A 19829-nucleotide genomic window follows, 5' to 3' on the forward strand; every position below is an offset into this window, starting at 1 on the left:
GCTGTGATATTAACCAACTCTGAGAATGCCAACAGCCATATGCATATAGGTGGAGAGTTTGAAAGATTTCAGCTGGCTTCTCCAATACAATTATCTATTGGTTTGTCCCATAAAAAATGGTTGTCAATGTCCAGGCATAATGTTTGCTGTGGTGGCCCCCCACCTGTGCTGTGCATTGACCATGTGGCAGGAGAGACAAGCCGTCACGTGGTCGGTGTCCTGGTCTGTGTCAGGAAGACAGCCGAGACCGGACGGGACGCCGGCAGTCTGGTTCCAGCCAGCCCTCCTCACCCGTGGCATCGCCTCCTCCTAAGAAAGGGCTTTCTTTGGTGTGCTGCTTATGTGTGCTGTTCCCATGACTCAGCAATTTAAGGATATAAGTTGATAAGAACCTGTTTGTCTACAACCCGCCTAAAACCTCAGGGAGGGTGCCTGCTTTGGGAACCTCCCTGCTCTTTGGGGCCCGCTCCCTGTTTCCTCCCAGTCGCTGCCTCGCCTCTGGAGGCCTCTGCCAGGGCCGCAGCAGCCCAGCGCTCTCATCTCATCCTCTCCCACTCTCTGCATCCCCCCGCCTGCTCCAGGCAACTAACCCCAACCCCACGTTATCTGCCTTGCTCTCCAGTTGTGGTAGCACACGAGATTCCACTTAATAAAATGGCCTTCATCTATGAAAACAAGCCCTCTGATTCAGCTTGAAAGTGATTTCCTCGAGGCACTTCCTCTAAGAACTCTCAGAGAGCTATAAGCAGAGAAGTGACTTACTTAGATCTGTGCTTTAGAGAGAGCGTGGGGACAGGGAAAAGGCTTTCCAGGGAGAGGAGGTGAGACAGTGCATGGCATGTTTGCAGAGCCTTGAAGTGGTCCCACTTGTGAGGCTGGAGCAGAGGTCACCTGGTGGGAGGGGTTAGAAATGAGGCTTGGAAGGGAGGATGGCAGATTTTCTATGCCCTGCTAAAACCTTTGGGCTTCTTTCTGAGATAATATAATACAATAATGTTTTAAAATTATAATGCTTGGGAATTCCCTGGCGGTCCAGTGGTTAGGACTCAGTGCTTTCACTGCTGTGGCCCAGGTTCAATCCCTGGTTGGGGAACTGAGATCCCACAAGCCATGTGGCATGGCCAAAAGAAAAAAAATTATGTTAGGGTGGGTTAGCTTGCAGGCTTTGGAGTCAGCCAGGCCTGGGGCGAGTGCATGAGTGCGTGTGTGCGTGTGTGCGTGTGTGCGTGTGTGTGTGTGTGTGTGTGTGTGTGTGTAGCATTTGCCACCCGCCAGGCAGGCAGTGTTCGAAGCAAGCATGTTACATGGAATCACATGGAATCAACTGGGATGAGAACCCAGCCGGGTCAGCCTCCAATACCCTTGCTCATACTGCTACCCTCCACGGCCCCTGGGGGGCATGGAGAGACTGTTTATTGTTTATGTTAACCCTCGCCGGCTACAAGTTCCCTGGAGGAAGGGACCATATATTACACTCCATTCTATCCCCTTTTTTAACACAATGCCTGGCACATCATTGGTGCTCATTAAATGCTCACCGAGTGACTAATTGATCGGATAAATGAAGGTGGAGGCTCTTTGTGGAGCTGTCTCTACTGGATGCCAGACTATTCAAGTGTGTGGCCAATGGAGCTTGTTCAGGAGACCCAGCAAGTTAACGGAGAATGTTTGAGTATTTTATGAGGTTCCCTTAATGTCCTAAACTTACCACACTCTGCAGGCGTTTCCTCTCCCTCCTATGCATGCTCTAGCTACAATCTTCCTAATAGAAAGGTGTACTTGTCAGGTTAGGCTAGACTATGACAGGACATAAACCCCCCAAATTTCAGTGGCTTAACAAAGCAAGGTTTACTCCTCACTTGTGCCAAGTCCAATGTGAAGTGGGCATCTCTTCAGCACAGCTCCTTCACGTGGTGACCCAGCCATCCAGGCTCTGCCATCTCAGAGTGTGGTCTCCACAGCTGCCACCGAAGAGGTCGAGAGAGTGGCGAGGACTCCCATCCTCTCAATCCGGAAGCGACACGTGTCACTTCTCACAGCCTGTGGGCCGGAGCTCGTCACGTGGCCCTGCTGTCTGCAAGGAGCCTGGAAAGGGTCGTTCTTCTAGGGATCTGGGAAGAGAAGAGAATCAGACCTGACTGAGCCCTAGAAGTCTCTATCCCAGTCTGCCCTTCTGATCTCCAAATACTGCATTTGATTCACTCTTTTTTCTACACACAACACACAGGAATGACCCCTTTCCAAGAAGAAAAACCCAGCCCCTGCCTCCAGCCCAGGGTCCCTTGGATGCCCTGAGGTCTCTTTATGGGTCCAGATGTGGCCCCTCTTGATCCAGAGATGTATGAATTTAAAAGACAAGTTATCTCCTCTCCCTACATGCTCAGTATACAAACACAGAGCAGGGGCAGGATAAGCACAGTAAAGATTCCGTTGGTGAGGGGAGAATGGGAGGCACCAGTAGCCATGGTCTGGAAGCCTGAGGGGCAGACACCATGCAAGTCCCTCCACCAGGGCAGGGGAGACCCCGTGGCTGCTCTCCTACAAGGAACTCCCTTCACCGGCTTTCTGGGGCCCTTGGCTTGCAATCGTTGGAGACTCTTCCTTTCCCATTATCCTCCCTTATTGCATCTGAAGCAGGGGTTGTGGGCTCTGCCCTCTTTGAGGGTTGTACAGATTTCTCAGCCCACTTCCTGCCCATAGAAGTGTCAAGTCTTAAATAGTCGCTGGCTTTTTTTTGTTAGATTTTAATTTTTAAATTTTATTGTTTTTCTTTTTCTAGCTTTACTGAGCTATACTTGATGTAGAACTTGTGTAAGTTTAAAGTGTACAACATCATGGGGCTTCCCTGGTGGCGCAGTGGTTAAGAATCCGCCTGCCAGTGCAGGGGACATGGGTTTGAGCCCTGGCCCAGGAAGATCCCACATGCCGTGGAGCAACTAAGCCCGTGCGCCACAACTACTGAGCCTGTGCTCTAGAGCTCGCGTGCCACAACTACTGAGCCCGTGTGCCACAGCTACTGAAGCCCGCGCGCCTAAAGCCCATGCTCCGCAGCAAGAAAAGCCCACTGGAATGAGAAGCCTGCGCACCACAACGGAGAGTAGCCCCCGCTCGCTGCAACCAGAGGAAGCCCGTGCACAGCAACAAAGACCCAACGCAGCCAAAAATAAAAAAAAATTTTTTTAAATAAATTTTGAAAATAAATAAATAAATAAAAATAAAGTGTACAAAATCATGATTTGATATATGCATATATTGTAAAATGACTACCATGATAAGGTTAGTTAATACATCCATCATCTTACATCGTTACGTTTTGTGTGTACATGGTGAGAACTTTTAAGATCTACTTTCTTAGCCACTTTCAAGTGCACAAAACAGTACTGTTAACTGTAGTCATCATGCTGTACATTAGATCCCCAGAAGTTATTCATCTTTTAAAAAAATTTATTTTTTATTTTTTTAAAATTTATTTTATTTTATTTATTTTTTGGCTGCGTTGGGTCTCCGTTGCTGCGCGTGGGCTTCCTCTAGTTGTGGCGAGCGGGGGCTACTCTTTGTTGCGATGCACGTGCTTCTCATTGCGGTGGCTTCTCTTGTTGCGGAGCACGGGCTCTAGGCACACGGGCTTCAGTAGTTGTGGCACTCGGGCTCAGTAGCTGTGGTTTTCGCGGGCTCTAGAGCGCAGGCTCAGTAGTTGTGGCGCACGGGCTTAGTTGCTCCGCAGCATGTGGGATCTTCCTGGACCAGGGCTCGAACCTGTGTCCCCTGCATTGGCAGGCGGATTCTCAACCACTGTGCCACCAGGGAAGCCCTGTTACTCATCTTATAACTGGAAGTTTGTACCCTTGGACCATCTTCACTCACTTCCTCCCCACCCCCAGCCCCCACCCCCCACCCCCTGCCTCTGGCAACCACCAATTTACTCTCTCTTTCTATGAGTTTGTTTTTCTTTTCTTTTCTTTCTTTCTTTTTTTTTCTTTTTTTTTTGGCTGCGCTGTGTGGCTTGTGGGATCCTAATTCCCTGACCAGGGATTGAACCCGGGCCCTTGGCAGTGAAAACTTGGAGTCCTAACCACTGGACCGCCAGGGAATTCTCGAGTTTGTTTTTCTTAGATGGCATACAAGTGAGATCATACAGTATTTGCCTTTCTCTCTCTGCCTTATTTCGCTTAGCATCATGCCCTCAATGTCCACCCATGTTCTTGCAAATGGCAGGAATAATATGGCTGAATAATATTCCACTATATACACACACTTAGAAACACTTGTACATCCTATTGGCTCTGTTTCCCTGGAGAACCCTGACTAATACACAGAATCACATCTAAACTTCTTTCCCAAGAAGTCCTCAAATCTTCAGTTCTTTGCTTATGCTGCAGTAGCAAACAAAATCCCAGACCTCCGGGGCTTGAAGCTGCAAGGTTTCTCTCTCTATCACATCCCCGTCTGCTGAGGGAAAGCCCGCTCTCTGGGGCAGCTGACCTCCAGGATGTGACTCAGTGATCCAGGCTGCTTCCATCTTTTGGTTCTGCCATCCTGACATTCCTGTCTCCACCCACAGAGAGTAGAAAACTCACAGCCACTGATAACTGCCTCAGACTGAGAGTGGCATTCCTCAATTCCTCATGCAGCACATTGGCCAGAACTGGCCACATGGTCCTTATCTAACTGCAAGGGAGGCTGGGAAATGTAAAATAATCATAAGCACTTATTGAGTGCCTTCTCTATGCCAGGCTATGTGCTAAGCACTTAAATATTATCTTTCCGGAGTCCTCAGCCTGTGTGAGTTCTACCGTGACTTCATCATATAGGTAAGGAAACAGGCTTAGAGGAGTTGAGTCCCAGAGCACAGATCCCAGAAAAACAGGGCTGGAGAGTCAAACCCAGATCTCTGTGCATCCAGAAGCCACCCTCTTGACCCCTGTCCTTGCTTTCTCGCTGTTCACTGACGAGAATATCTCTATCCCATTGGAAAACTGAGATTGTGTTCTTATTTTCTGCTCCATCTCATTCCATCTTCCCCGGGAGTCATGAATTTTTAAACCTTGTGCAAGATCAACCAGTTCACCCAGAGGAGACAGTACAGGCAGAAACAGAACAGCCATCAAATATGCTCGGCAGAGTTCTTCCAGGAAACATCTACAGACGGGAGTGGAAATGAACTACAGGAAGTTATGCTAGCTTGGTGGGAGGTGGGGGGAGAGAGCGCTCAAACCAGCAAGGGAATCATTTCCTTTTAGGAAAGACAGAGACGGAGAGGGATTGGACTTAGGCTGTTAGACTCGGGCTATTTCAGTTCCTGGTGGCAACAGATCAGTAAGCAGAGCCTCCAGGGCACGTTTTAAAGGTGGGAGTTTTAGGACCCCAGTCCCGGGCACCTCTCCTGCCTCATTAAGGCAGCAGCCGTCCTAGAGGCCCGAGTCACAGTGCAGAGATGCTGGAAATGGGCAAAATCGATAGTGAAAACTGAAGTCATCCTGGCCTGGCTGCTGGCCTGGCTGCTGGCCTGCTCCCTGGACCCAATGTTTACACCCCTAATAATCACAGCCCCCATCACTCACCGGTCCCACTGTGCAGGTGTCACACTGAGCCCCTTTCTTACAGTTCTCATTTCATTCTCACAACAGCCCAGGGAGCAGGCAGCATCCTGCTGTCACAGGGAGGAAAGCGAGGCCCGGGACATTGTCCTAGGTGGAGCCAGGATCTAAACGCAGGTCGGTGAGGCCCCAAAGCCAGGCCTCCTATCCTAACACCACGCCGTTCAGACCCAGGAGCCTCCGGATCCACTTCTCCCAAATCAGTTACCTCAGCCTCAGAACCGCTGAGCCCTTCAGCGGGGCAGCGCCACCACCCAGGGCTGAACCAAGAGGTGGCTGTGCGAATCCAGGCCGCCCTGCTACCCCCATGCCACGGACAAGAGGGGCCCATGGGCTTGGCGTTGCCCCATCCAGCCCTTCCTGTCATGACCCCCTTGATGCCATGTTCCAGTTTCAAGTTGCTCCATCCTGGATCACAGAGTGGGGGCACCTGGCCTGGATGAGGATTGTCAGGTGGGCTTAGAAGAATCTGGGTTCAGAAACAGTGTTCCTGTGGGCAGAATGAAGGGTTTGATGAGCTCTGTTCCTCAAACGCTGTGCCCTCCATAGACCCACCTCAGGGTCTGGGCTGGGAGATACAGCCAGTGCTGGTCCAGCCGGCCCCAGAGGGTGAGGCTGAGTGTGGGCTAGGGTGAGGCAGACTCCCCTCCACACTCTCCTATAACAAGGGGAGGGACCTGGAAAGAGGGTGGGCTGGGGTCCTGCTGTCTCACAGATGAGGGAGGTGAGGGAGACAGAGCCAGTCATCATTTTAATATCTGTTTGAAGAAAGAGTTCCAAGACCTGGAAGCCAAATAAACAACACATCTCAAACTAAAAACAAACAAGCCAAACCTCCAGGTCTGGCCTAGTTCCCTCTTTCACAGGCAGCAGGACCAGAGAGTGTGGTTAATTAAGGAAAGTCACACAGCACTATTTGTGCCAGAGGCAGACCTCAAACTCAAGTTCCAGAAGCGGCTCAGAAAGGAGTAGAGATGTGACCTCGGCTCACCCAAGACATTGGCATCCCTGCCTCTTCCTCTTTCACCTAAATGGACTCAGACCAGGCCTTTCCTGGGGGCAACACCTGATTCCATTCTCCTCCCCCAGCAACCCCTTTGCCTCGGGGCCCACCCGAAGCCAGGAAACATTACCCTTTGTGCCTTCCCCAGCCTCCTGCACACGGACTTCAGAAGTATGAGTGTAGTAAGTTCTAGCAATTCTGCTCTGGGTGTGCACCCCTCAAAAATTGAAAGCAAGGACTCAACAAGATACTTATACACCCATGTTATAGCAGTATTATTCACAATAACCAAAAGACAGACACAACTCAAGTGTCCATCTACAGATGAGTGGATAAACAACGTGTGGTATATACATATAATGGAATATTATTCAGCTTTAAAAAAGAAGGAAATTCCGACACCTGCTACAGTATGGATGAACCTTAAGGACATTATGCTAAGTGAAATAAACCAGACACAAAAGGACAAATATTGTACGAGTCCTCTTACATGAGGTGCCTAGAGCAGTCAAATTCATAGAGATGGAAAGTCACCTGTGGGTTGCCAAGGGCTGGGTGGGAGGGGGGACTGGGGAGTTAGAAAAACTGAGGCCCAGAGGTGAGAGGTCCAAAAGTCACACAGCGATGGGGTTAGCGCTGGGACCAGCACCAGGTGAGCAGCCCCTAGGCTCCTGCTGCTTGTGAGCTCCAGGCCCTTGGTCTCCCGAACCCTCCTTGCCCAGGCCGGGCCCCTCTGTTCTGGAGAACCTGGTGGCCGGGCGATCTAGTAGCTCCGCCTTCTCCTCGCGCCCCTCCAGGAGCCCCGCCTTCCCCTCGCGCCCCTCCAGGAGCCCCCCAGCTTTATGAGGGCAGCACGTCTATCACCTGCAGTTCTGAGTTATGGCCGCTGGGTGTCGCCACACAGCAAAAAACCCACAGGCCACCAGGAGGATCACCGCCGCCTCCCAGAATTCCTCCCCGTCTTTCGTGGGCTCCGACCCAGGGGTCCCCAGCAACTCAAGAGCTCCCGTCACAGCGTTATGGGACAGTTTCAAGCCTTTCACAACCCCGTTTGCCCCTCATCAACTGCGAAACGGAAAGCCTGGCCACAGCCTCCGTCGAAGCTGCCTCCCCCAGCTGAGCTAGCCCCTCCCCTTCACCCAGTGCTCCAACCGCAAGGGACCAAGTAGTCTCACCTTTGTTCTCGCCGACCCTTCCATGTGGAGTGCCCTCCCTCATCTTCGCCTGGTGCAGGGCTACTGTCTGCTAGACATGGTGCACAGTGTATTTCAAATCCACCAGCAACCCTGCAACATCGGGGTTGGAGGTGAATCCCGGAAGCCGGGAGTTGCACAGCCAGCGAGTGGCAGAAGCGAGTTCTGATCTCAGCTCTCTCAGGGTCCTGAATTGAGCTCTCGCTGGGTACATCACATTGGCAGTGACTGAGACCCCTGTAGACGGTGGGCTCCCTGAGGGCAGGGCCATGTGGAATTCCTGTTATTAACCCTTGAGCCCTATCCTTTGCCAACACCTTTCCCTAATTCTTAGATGGCACTTACCACCTCAGTGTGCCAGCTCAGTGTGCCAGCTACAGCCCCACAGGTAGGTACCATTATCACCCCCACTTTCCAGAAGGGGGAAACCGAGGCGCATGTAACATGCACCAAGTCTTTTAGTTATTAAGTGTCAGAGCCAGGGCCGTGCCATCTGGCTTCAGAGTCTGAGTCCTTGCTTGTAACCCTTCCCTGCGATGCAGACACTTTAAGGAGAGCCTCTCTCTCCCTCCGCCCTGGGTGAGCCCCACCTATTCTTCCCTATCTTGTGTTTCTTGAGTGGAGCTCATGGGAGCCTCCGTCATTACACTTGGAGCTCCTGGCTGGAGGGCCGGGCTGTGTCTCTTCAGTTCTGTCCCTGCAGCTTCTGACCCCCGAACAGATTCATTCCTCAAGGGTGGGTGCCTGCCACGCCTCTGCTGGGTCCTGGTCACCTCTGAGTCCAGGGCCTCTCTGTGCGGGTCAGGTGCAGACACAAGCTTCCTCACCAGCAGGCCGGTCACCTCCAGGTGAGTGCGGCAAGGGCATATCCTGGGCGAGGGCAGCCCCCTTTCCCTCGGCCTCCCCTTCATTCACACCTCATTCTCCCCTAAGAGCAGGGGCGCACTGGAGCACTGGAGCCAGCTCATACAGCTCCTGAGAGCTGACGGTGAAACTTCCAGGAAATCTGCCAGCTGATTGTTGAACGCAGCCGTTGTTAAAACGTCAGTGATATAAACTTACATATTACTAAATTATATTAAAAAAGAAGCTAATAAATACTTCAAAGTCATCACCTCCTCATTACATTCCCATTTTCCTGTCATTTATGCTCTTGGGGTTACTTCCGTCTACTGTATCCCTATGGTGGAAGTACTATAATTGTGGTGGGCTGCTGACCTTGTCTACCCAATTCCCTTTTCAGTAACATTGCGTTGGTAGTTTGAAAGCAGCCATGATGGGAGTGTTTACGCCATAGAAATCGACAAATGCTACAAATCAGGACACTCCCCCCCACCCCCCACCCCCCCACACAACCGCTCAGTTCCCAGAGATCCAACTGTTAGACATTCACAAGCCTTAGAGCCGACGTGAGGCAAATGGGCCCTCACAGAAGGGGCATGACCTGTGGATCTGGCTCATGCCCTTTTAATCCAGACTCTTCCTCCGCCAACTGTGAGGCCTGGGCCCCACCTTTCCCATCGCAAAATAAAGCTAAGAAGAACTTTTTTTTTTTTTTTTTTAGAAATGTGTTTGGCTTTTTTTTTTTTTAATTAATTAATTTATTATTTTTTTTATTTTTGGCTGTGTTGGCTCTTCATTTCTGTGCGAGGGCTTTCTCTAGTTCTGGCAAGCGGGGGCCACTCTTCATCGCGGTGTGCGGGCCTCTCACTATTGCGGCCCCTCCTGCTGCGGAGCACAGGCTCCAGACGCGCAGGCTCAGTAGTTGTGGCTCACAGGCCCAGCCACTCCGCGGCATGTGGGATCCTCCCAGACCAGGGCCCGAACCCGCGTCCCCTGCACTAGCAGGCAGACTCTCAACCACTGCGCCACCAGGGAAGCCCAAGAAGAGCTTTTAAAAACCGAGCATCAACCACCTGCCAGGTGCTGAATCCACTCTTTCATCAAATCTTCCAACAGCCCTAGGAGACAGGTCCAGTGACAACCCTCGATGAAGATGAGGAAATGGGGGCGTTAAGAAGATAAATATCTCATCAAAGGCGACAGATCAGGTTTGAATCACACTCTTCGCTGCTGTGGTTTATTGGACCTAGAATAATAGTAGCCAGTTCACAGGGTGGTTTGGGGGATTATGCGAAGTAATGTGTGTAAAAGAGCTTGGTACAGATTTGGCTCTAGCAGAACATAGTCAACATTAATTTACCCAGAGGCTTAAGAGTGGGATCTGGACCCACCCACATTTGAATCTCAACTTTACTATTTTCTGATTGTGAGATCTCCGGCCAGCCAAGTCACTTTGCTTGTCTAACCCTCCTTTTCCCTGTGCGAAAAGAGGGATAATAATAGCTACCTGGAAGAGCTATTCATAAGACTGGAGATAAAAGATGTAAAGTGTCTGGTGAGAAGTGGGTACTCAATAAATTGGAGTGATTGTTCAGGATTATCTTTTATTTCATGTCACTCAGACAGCAATTCTGCCTGGCTCTGGTGAGGGACACCACGATAGGGGCCGGAGCCATGGAGGCAGTACCTTGCCTGGGCAGCTCCTGGCCTCCCCTCCTGGCCAGGTCAGCTCCTCAGTGGGCCCTGGCTTCAGAAGGGCTTCCAAGGCGTGGGGACACTGTTGCTAGGCACCTGTTGCTAGGCAACGCACTGTTTCTTCTGGCCTGGCCACTTCCCCGAGGGCTCAGGCTTCTCTGGAGCAACTCCTGCCTCCTGCAGCCTCTTGCCCTACCTCAGAGCCCCTGCGGAGGGCAGGTAAGGGTGGGGCCAGCTGGGTGGTTGGGCCCCAAGAGAGCTGAGCCAACTTCTAGTGGGAGGTGGGCAAGGCCGAGGGACCCTAGGGAGAGACAAGAAGCCTGGGGCTGGGAGTGAGCTTCCCAGCTGGGGTGGCCAAGAGTTCTCAGGGTGGGCGATTGTCTGGCTATTCAGTTCTCAGAAGAGGGGTAAAGATCAGGAGCTGAGGAGTCAGATACCCTGGGTCTGAATCCCGGTTCTACTACCTATTATGAGCTAATCCTTCACCGCTTGGAACCTCAGTTTCCCAACTGTAAAGTGGGGGAGGGGCGTTGGTGATAAGGCGTGAGGAAGGTGAGATGAGACACAGGGTACACAAGTGTTGATGACTACTAGTCCTTTCTTCAGTTTAGGGTGTGGGTGTCGGTGGAAAGGCACAGACCTGGGGGAAGGGCCACTGTGTGGGCTTCCATCACCTCCTCTGTGGTCTCCGCAGCCTGGGCCTGGGGCAGGCTCGGGACCCTTGGGCTGCCAGACCTATGGGGCTCCTTGTGCTTCTTTCCTAGGCCCCCTGGGGGTCCTGCCCCACAGCATCATGATGGGGAAACTCCCCCTGGGGGTTGTCTCCCCTTATGTGAAGATGAGTTCGGGGGGCTGCACAGACCCCCTGAAATTCTACGCCACCAGCTACTGCACAGCCTACGGTGAGGGCACTTTTGTGTAGGAGCCATGCCCAGGGCACGGGGCAGGAGTGGGGACGCCCTCCTAGACCCCTGGTGCGGGGGGATGCTGGTCCTGCCTGGGAAGCCCTGGTCACTGCTCTGCCACTCTGCTGACCCTGAGTCTTGTCTGCCTGCTTCCCCTCTGGCAGGTCGGGAGGATTTCAAGCCCCGCATGGGCAGTCACCAAGGCACAGGCTACAAATCAAATTACCGGCCCGTGGTCTCATACCAACCCAATCTCGATGCCCTGGACAACCCGGCTATGGGGTACAGTCGGTCCAACCCCTCCTCACCGCCTGCCCTCCCGGGCCTTAGCCCTCAGGGCCATCGGACCTCATCAGACCAACTCCAGGCTCCGCGCATGGGGTCCGGCGTCCTGGGGGACTCAGGGCCTGGTCCTCAGCCTGGGGCCCAAAGGCAAGCAGACTCCCGAGGCTGCTGTGGGAGGTCTGAGGGAGGTGGAAGCCTCCAGGGGACAAGGAGAGGTGGCCCTGGTGGTAATAGCTCCTGTTCCTGCCCCACCCTCAGGGCACAAGTCTGCAACAATTTCCAGACCGTGACCAGTCAGAGTTACCGTCCCCTGGAGGTGCCTGATGGCAAATACCCACTGCCCTGGAACATGCACCAGACCCACCCTGGCTCCTCTTGGGAGAAGGCCAGGGAAGCCACCCCCACCAGGGAGGTCAGTGCTGGGCCAGGACCAGGACAGAGGGGGACCCTAGCCTGGGGTGGAGGAAGGGCTAGAGGGTGGACAGGGTGAGGATCCCTCCAGAGGGTGGGGCTGCACTGCCAAGAGTTGGTCAAGGCTGAGATGACTGGGCATGGAGGAGCCACAGTGTGGGCTGGGGTCCCCTCACCTTTATCACCTTTGACCTCACCCCCATCCCCCATCACCTCCCCCTCCATTTCCATCCCCATTCCTGTCACCATCATCATCTCTACCATCCCCACCTCCCGTCCTGTTCCCTCCCCACCCCAACCCCATCCCCTTCCCCATGATCTCCACCATCCCATCCACATCTCCATGCCCGCATCACCATCCCCACTGCTGTTGTCATTTTCACTTTTGTCATTATCATCCCCATCTTCTTCATTTCCATCATTGTATGACCATCATCCTTATCATCATCACCACCACCAGAATGGATGCTGTCATTCATTCATTCAGGCAACCAATATGTTCTAAACACCTCTTCGATTTTTGAAGGTGATAAGTGCTGGGGGAAAAATATAACAGGGAAGAGGCAAGGAGTGAAGCAGAAGTGAAGGAACTGGACCTGCAAGTCAGGAGGGTTAGAAAAGAGCTTACTATGGAGACATTAGACAAAAACTTGAGGGACGTCAGTATTCCTCCGGATGCAAAGTAAGGGAAGAGCATTCCAGGCAATGCAGACAGCAAGTGCATAGGCCCTGAGGTGGGAGCACCTGATGGGAGGAGGGACAGCAAGGAGGCAGGTGGCTGGAGCGGAGTGAGGAGCTTAGGTCCTTGTGGGCCGCTGTCAGGACGTGGGATCCTACCCGGAGTGCAATGGGAATACTGCAGGGCTTTGAGCAGAGGAGGGATATGGCCCAGCTTCGTCGTAAAGGGACCCCTCAGGCTGCTGTGCAGATACTCTGTAGGGGTCAAGGGCAGAATCAGAGTCAGGAAGTGATTGCCATCCCCTCACCTGGAGGGTAATTGGCTGCTCCCTCCTCCCAGGTCAGGAAGGTCCATTTTGACACCCAGGACTATGGGCCCCAGGCCATCAAGGGGCTGGAGCCCAAAGAAGTGCCCTTGCTCCACCAACAGCAGAACAAGGGCTCGCTGGAGTGGGAGAATGCCCGACACGTGAGTGGGTGGCCCCGATGAGGGCCTTGGGCCGGGCAGAGGGGCCAGACCCACCTTCTCCCGCTTCCTCAAGACAGGTTCTGTGCTGACTCACCCAAGCAGCCGGCTAAATGTGGGCTCAGGGCACACACACTCAAAAAAACTGGGACGAGCCGAGGATTTGATATTTGGTATTTCCAAGGCAGCAGCAAAGTGGTCCTCACAGGCTTCCTTACATGTATCTTAGGATTTAATACCTGAGCTCCCTTGTCTCCTGATCCCATCCAGGGGCCCAGTGTACTGTGAGCACCCATTTCCTTCCATCAGCCTCTCTCCTCTCTTTGGGCCCCTCCCGCTCTGGGTCGCAGGGGCTCTGGGTCCTGTTGTTCATTACTGGAGTCCAGCGTGGGATATGACTTAGTTTTCATTGTCACGGAGGAACTGTGCTCTCCTGGTGGAATTTCTGGCACTGTGATGCCTGATCAGAGAGAGATTTGTGTGGGAGCATGCAGGTCTACTCAAAGCACAGAGAACCGGAGAGCCAGCACTGCCCCCACTGCCTTCGGGCCCTGGTCTACCTTGTGTCCCCCGTTGCTCCACTCTTTGTGTTCCAGGGCTCCCGCTTCATGACTTCCGAGTATAATTCCAAGTATCTCAAGGAGCCTTCAAACCAGCCAGGTAGGCAGGTGTGAGTCTAAGCTCAGGCCTCCCACTACACCTCCCTATCCCCGACCCTTGGGAGAGACCCCCAGGGACCCCAGAGCTGGCACAGGGCTAAGAAGGCACCAGCGGAAGACGGAAGGACATATCGGCAGCTTGGGGAAACCATCTTCCCTGGGCTGACCTCTGTGCTTTAGGTCTGCTGATCTCCAAAAGACAACTCTCTTGCTTAGGAGGGCTGTTTGAGGCTTGCCCTTCCTTTTGCTCTCCTCTCTTGCTCTCTGCCCTGGACTCTGGAGTCCCCCTGTTGCCCATGATCCTGGCGGCTCAGGCCTCCAGATCCTTGGAGCCAGCTCCCCCCCCCCGCCCCGCCACCTACTGGGACACTGAGCCACTGGTGGCCACGTTGGTGGGGCCTGCTGGTCCCAGGCCAGCACAGAGGGGCTGTCTTTTGCAGATCTCTTGCAGAAGAAATCAGTTGGGGCCAAGGAGGAGACTGGCTTAACCGAAGATTCCAACAAGAACCCCGTGATCTTCCAGCCACCCTCCCAGGCCCTCCCTGGGGAGCCGGTAAGTCAGGCTGGGCCCCACTAGAATTTCAAGGTGATTGAAGCTCTCCAGTCCAGGGGTTTCTAGCTTTAAAAATATATATATATGAGCTGCAGAAGCCTTTGCCCAAACACAATATGAAAGAGCTTGGGCGAAAACCACCACTTTGGTCCAACTCCCCCATTTTCTGGATGAGAAGACTGAGGCCCAAAGAGGAAAAGCAGCATAGCCAAGGTCACTGAGAGTTCAGACAAGAACGCTGGCCTGCTGGTTCCCATTCAGCATCGTGCCCTCCCCTCCCTTCTTCCCAAACTCTCCCCTTTCCTTTGTAAGTCCAATTATACCCATTTGTGCTGAGCCCTTCTCTGTGCTCAGGACAAAGGAGCAGCTGAGCAGCCTGATGCTCCTCTGTGGCCTCTTTCCAGGTCCTCCTCCCCGGCCGGAGTGTCACCAAGTCAGACTTTCTCCCCATGACCCATCCTCACGTAAGCTGAGCCAGGGTTGGAGGGGAATGTCTGTGCCACAGCCTGAGGTCCTCCTGTGGGGCAGTTGGGATGGTGCCGGAAGCCGTGCCAGGGGCTGCTTTGCTGCCTTAGGGGGATGAGTTCCTGCCGGTGCTGGCCAGAGGCTCCGAGCGGGAGACCGGCTTCAGCCGAGTGAATGAGAGGACTCTGAACCCCAGAGTGAGTGGCCTCGGGGGGCTCCCTCAGAGAAGGGAGCACTCAGAGAGGAGGAGACAAGGAGGTTTCTTGGACCCGGTGGCATTCGATCTGGGCAGTGCAATATGGGAAGAATCAGGATATTTGGAGATGCAGAGGAAGGACCCCTGGGTGGAGGGGGGAAGGACCCCTGGGTGGAGGGGGGAAGGCCCAGGGGCTGGAAAGTGAGGGGCGTGCGGTGACTTCAGTGGGGCTGGAGGGGGACGCATCCTGGGGCTGGGGCGGTTGAGGCTGCATGGGCCTCTGCCTGCCTTCCCTCCATCCTGCTGCCTCACCCTGGCCACCTGGCCACCCTTGTGATTCTGTCCCTTGCAGGTGCCCCCTTCCGGCCCAGAACCCAGCAGCATGAACCACTGGCAATTCCAGCCCCTGCAGAGGATGCAACAGACAAATGTTGCCCTGCTTGGCCGGGAGACCATGGGGAAAAAGGTAAGGCCTGGGGTACCCAGCCCCCGCCCCAAATCCCCACCCCCTCCTGACCTGAGAAGTCCCCTCTCTATCCCTCTGGTGCAGGAGCCCACAGGGTTCAGCCTTAACAACCCCAGCTATGTCCGGAGCCCCTATGACCCTGACCTGGATAATCGCTACCTGACCACCTACAACCAAGGGTAAGCCCCTCTTCCCTACCCACATCTGGGGCTGTGAAGCTGACCCATTTTACAGACAGGGAGACTGAGACTGGGAAAAGTAATGAGCTCACAGTAATGAGTGAAGAAGGCCAACACTTGATTAATGTGGGTTCCCCCAGAAGCAGACCCCAAGCCAAGGAGTTGGGTGTGAGCCCTTTATTAAGGGTGTCAGGGATGGGGGTAATGGGGTGGGGAAGGGATGGCAGCCAACAACAGTGTGTTATTAAACCAGGTATCCCATGGGGAGACTCTAGAAAACAGTGCAAAACACACAACTCAGAATGATCCCAGCCAAGGAACGAGAGAGCTGGGGTATTTGTACCCCACATCCATTGATCCTTGGTTAAGGGCTGTCCCCAGGGGCGATATTAAATCCCAGGTACCTCCTTGCTCCAGTAACCCAAGGGCAGCTTTCCCAGAGATGCAGTGCAGGCCATTGGTGGACAGGGGAGGAATAAGGGAGTACAATGGGGTCTATGTGGAGCAACAGGGCATCTGCTAAGACACTACATCCAGTCCATGGCAGGTGGGCTCCATGTACTCTCAGAAGGTAAGCTCTGTGCTGTGTGAGCCTGGGCAAGGAGTGAGTGTCCTGGGCATCAGGGAAGGCTTCCAGGAGGAAGTGGCCCTAGAGTCATGGGGGAGGCTACCCAGACCAGGACTGGGTGGGGAGGGCATCACAGGAGTGGGATAATGGAGGTGTAATTCTTAGGCAAGAGCCTCCCCTCCTGGCCTCTGTCACCTGTGTGTCAGCCTGTGTCATCCACGCCCACACTGCTCCCCCCCAGCTCCTCCATCTCCCAGGGTGCTCTCCCTGCTCCCCCCCACCCTTGGAGCTAAATGCTCCCTCTTTTGAATGGGGACGCTGAGGCTCAGAGGGTAGAAGTGGTGCCTGAGCCTCACAGCAGATCCGTGATGCATGTGGCTGCTCCAGTTCCCGCAGAGGGCAAGGGGGAGGGGCGGAGCCTCACTCTGGGTGTTGGGGGACAACTGTATTCCTGCCCCTCCCCAGGCTCCCGCAGACCCTCAGGCCCAGCCATCTCTCCTTCCCCCACCCGCCTGTCTGGTTTCCTGAGCGCTCAGCAGGTGTCAGGCACACCGCTCCTTCCTCATGGGCCCAGAGCCCCAGGGGTTGTAATCACTGATTTTCTCATTTTTCTCTCTGCACCCCCTTTGTAAACTCAGGGGCTGGGCCCACATCTTGCTCATTTTGGCACCTTCAGAACCCGGCCCAGTGCTCAGTGAAAATTGGCAAAATGGAAGAAAAAGTCAAACGCCTAGAGAGAAATGGATGCGACGGGGTCCCCAACCCCCATCCTCTCCCATTCCCTGAGACGTTCACAGGCCAGGGAGGGAGGCATGGCATCTCTTAAAAGTCTTTTACACTCCAGAGTGCTGTCTCAGCCTCAGGGGTGGCACAGAGGAGGAGCGCCCAGCTCAGGGGCAGAGTGAGGGCAGGCTTCCAGGGTAAGAGGTGAGTGAGTGGACAGGGCCTTCGGGAGTTCCTGGCAGAGCGAATGGCGTGGGCAAAGGCAAGGAGGCTGGAGGAGCTGCGGCAGCCTGTGCTCCGCTGGAGCCAAGATTCCTGCTGGAAGAGCAGAGAGGCTGCCAAGGCGGACAGGGACCAGCTTACCGCCAGCTACTCTGCTGTGTCCTAGATACTTCGAGAACATCCCCAAGGGTCTAGACCGTGAAGGCTGGACTCGAGGTGGCGTCCAGCCCCAGAAGCCCGGAGGCTATGCCCTCAACCAGCCGGTCACCCGCCTGGAGGCCACCCCCAACCCCACGGAGAGCCTGCGGCGCCTGCATCCCCACGTGGGCAGGTAGCACACCCCCCTCCTGCTCTGTCCTGTGCTGCATCCAGGCCTTTCCCCGGCCTCTCCTCCCTCCTTCGTCTGTCTGTCCATCTGAGAGGCCCATTTCCTCTCTCTGGTTTGTTCGTTGCCTCTCCTGCCCAACGGGGCTGCTGCCCTCCTCTGCCCAGCGACCCCTCCCTCTGCCCGGCTGCTCCCCCCGCTGACCCAGTCCCCGGGGCGCTCGTGTTTCCAGGCATTTGGCCAGCTCCGACCTGCTCCCTGCCAGCTGTGGGGTGGGGTGGGGTGTGTGGGGACAAAGCTGAATGACTGTGGCTCTGCCTCTCTCTGACTCCTTTCTGCTCAATCCAATTCCTCAGAAATCCCGTTTGTACCAATAATGGCCCAGAGCTGGCCGGCAAGGACTCTCTGTGGCTTGGCCATCCCAGCTGATCACTGGCCCCGTGCGGAGATGGGGGGAAAGAGAAGGTCCGGGCTCGCTGCCCCTACCCCTCCCTCACCCGCATCCCCTCCTTCCTGCAGAACCCTGGTCTCGGCCGACCCCTTCTACCGAGCCACGCCTCCCGGCAGCCACGGCAGCAGCTTCACGGCGCCCCTCTGAGCCTGAGGCCTGGGTAAGGGGCCAGGGGACCTCCACCCACAGCTGTTCCCCGTGCAGGGGTGGCCATCGTGGACCAGCCCCACATCCTAAGCCCTGGGTCAGGCCAACCCTGCCCGGGGACCCCAGCCCCAGAGCGGGGGGTGGGAGATCAGGGGCGTCTCGGGGTGGGGAGAGTGCACAGACCACCGGAGCCCCTCAGGCCTCATCTCTGTCTGCACAGGTTTGCCGACCCCAGGGGACAGGAGCTGGCTACTGTCCCTATTCCCACATTCCCGCGGGGGCTCCCCGGCTACTTTCCTAATGAAATAAAGAGCAGTGAAGCAGAGCAGTGTCCAAGCGGTCAGAGGGGGCTGGGAAAGGAGGGGTGAGGGTAGGGAGCGGGTGCAGGGCTGGAGGGGCCAGGGCCAGGTCTGGAGTCAGGGAGGCCTGGTTGGACTCACCGTCACGCTCTGGACAAGACACTTCACTCTTGAGACTCAGTTTCCTCTCCCGTGTAGGGGTCTCCGAGGACCTGTGCTAAGCGGTCCGTCAAGTGTGGAAGGGAGGAAGTCCCAGGGAGGGGCAGGCGGGCCAGAGTGGGGCGAGGTGGAGGTGGGCGGGAGGTAGGTCTACAGCATGGGGCAGGGGATCAAAGCAGGAAAGCCGGGGGCCCTTCTAGGTTTAAAGGGGAGGAGAGGAAGACTCCCCTGGCCGTCTGGTGGTTAGGTCTCTGCGCTGCCAATCTTCCAACGCAGGAGGCGCGGTTTGATCCCTGGTTGGGGAACTAGGATCCCACATGCTACACGGCGCAGCCAAGAAGTTAAATAAATACATACATACACACACACACACACACACATGCATACACACATACACATACATACACACAGGCATACACACACATATACACCCCACACACACATACATACACACATACACACACACATGCATACACACACATACATACACGCATACACACATACACATACACACACATGCATACACACATGCATACACACATACATACACACATACACACATACATACACACACACATACATACGTACATACACTCATACACACATAAATAAAGGAGAGAGGAGGACAGCCGGGCAGGAAGAGTCGCAGAGATCTCTCTCCAGAGATGGATGGAGGAGGGTCAGCAGTGGATGGAGTCCCCGGACACCGACACTGGGAGGGGTGGTGGCTGGTCCCAAAGGCTGGTGCCCCAGTGCCTTTGTGAGAATTAGAACAAGGCTCCCTCTAGGCAGACGCCCCCATGTGAGCACAGGACCTAAAGAGCAAAAGTCTTACGGGAAGAAAAAAGCCTCTTTCTCCAGGTGCTGCAGCCTGAGAGCGGGGCCCTCAGCCTGCAAGGCGGAATCTGAGCTGCCTCTCAGAGCCTTCCGTCACCTCTGCCAGGTGCTTTTGTGCAGTACACAACCGTACAACTGTACGCCGTGGCCCTGCTAGCACCAGCCCCTTATTTTATAAATGAAGAACCTGGACCCAGAGAGGAGGGTGCATGAGCTGCTTGAAGTCGCACAGGACAGAAAGGCAGCAGCCGCCCCCGGCCGGGGATGTCCCCTGCACCTTGCAGCCCAGCCCCGCATGCAGGAGGGCAGACTCAGTGGTCCAGCAGCTGGTCCCCACCCTCCACCTCTACCCCTGCCCCTTAGTGGGAGTCTGTGGAACAGCTCTGCTGGCCCTGGGGCCTGGCTGTACCCAGCAGTCTTGAGCAGCAGGCCTGGGGGCTGTCCAGGGCCTGTCTGGGGCTCCATGTGGGATGTGGGTGGCTCCAGCTGGCTCCAGCATTGGAG

General features: G+C 54.8%; 1 protein-coding gene across 1 annotated transcript; it reads left to right on the forward strand.

Moving 5' to 3' along the window:
* Positions 1-11124: 11124 nt before the first annotated feature.
* On the forward strand, positions 11125-18321 carry SAXO4 (stabilizer of axonemal microtubules 4). Its single transcript, XM_061203457.1, has 13 exons — positions 11125-11233; positions 11401-11518; positions 11780-11933; positions 12951-13079; positions 13673-13736; positions 14176-14288; positions 14693-14752; positions 14864-14950; positions 15302-15415; positions 15500-15594; positions 17274-17438; positions 17952-18043; positions 18251-18321. The coding sequence occupies exons 1-12, from the start codon at positions 11125-11127 to the stop codon at positions 18028-18030; spliced, it is 1287 nt and encodes a 428-aa protein (XP_061059440.1). The 3' UTR covers positions 18031-18043; positions 18251-18321.
* The last annotated feature ends 1508 nt before the right edge of the window (positions 18322-19829 follow it).

This window comes from Eubalaena glacialis, chromosome 10, assembly GCF_028564815.1.
Source record: "Eubalaena glacialis isolate mEubGla1 chromosome 10, mEubGla1.1.hap2.+ XY, whole genome shotgun sequence".
In the NCBI taxonomy this organism is placed as follows: Eukaryota; Metazoa; Chordata; class Mammalia; order Artiodactyla; family Balaenidae; genus Eubalaena; species Eubalaena glacialis.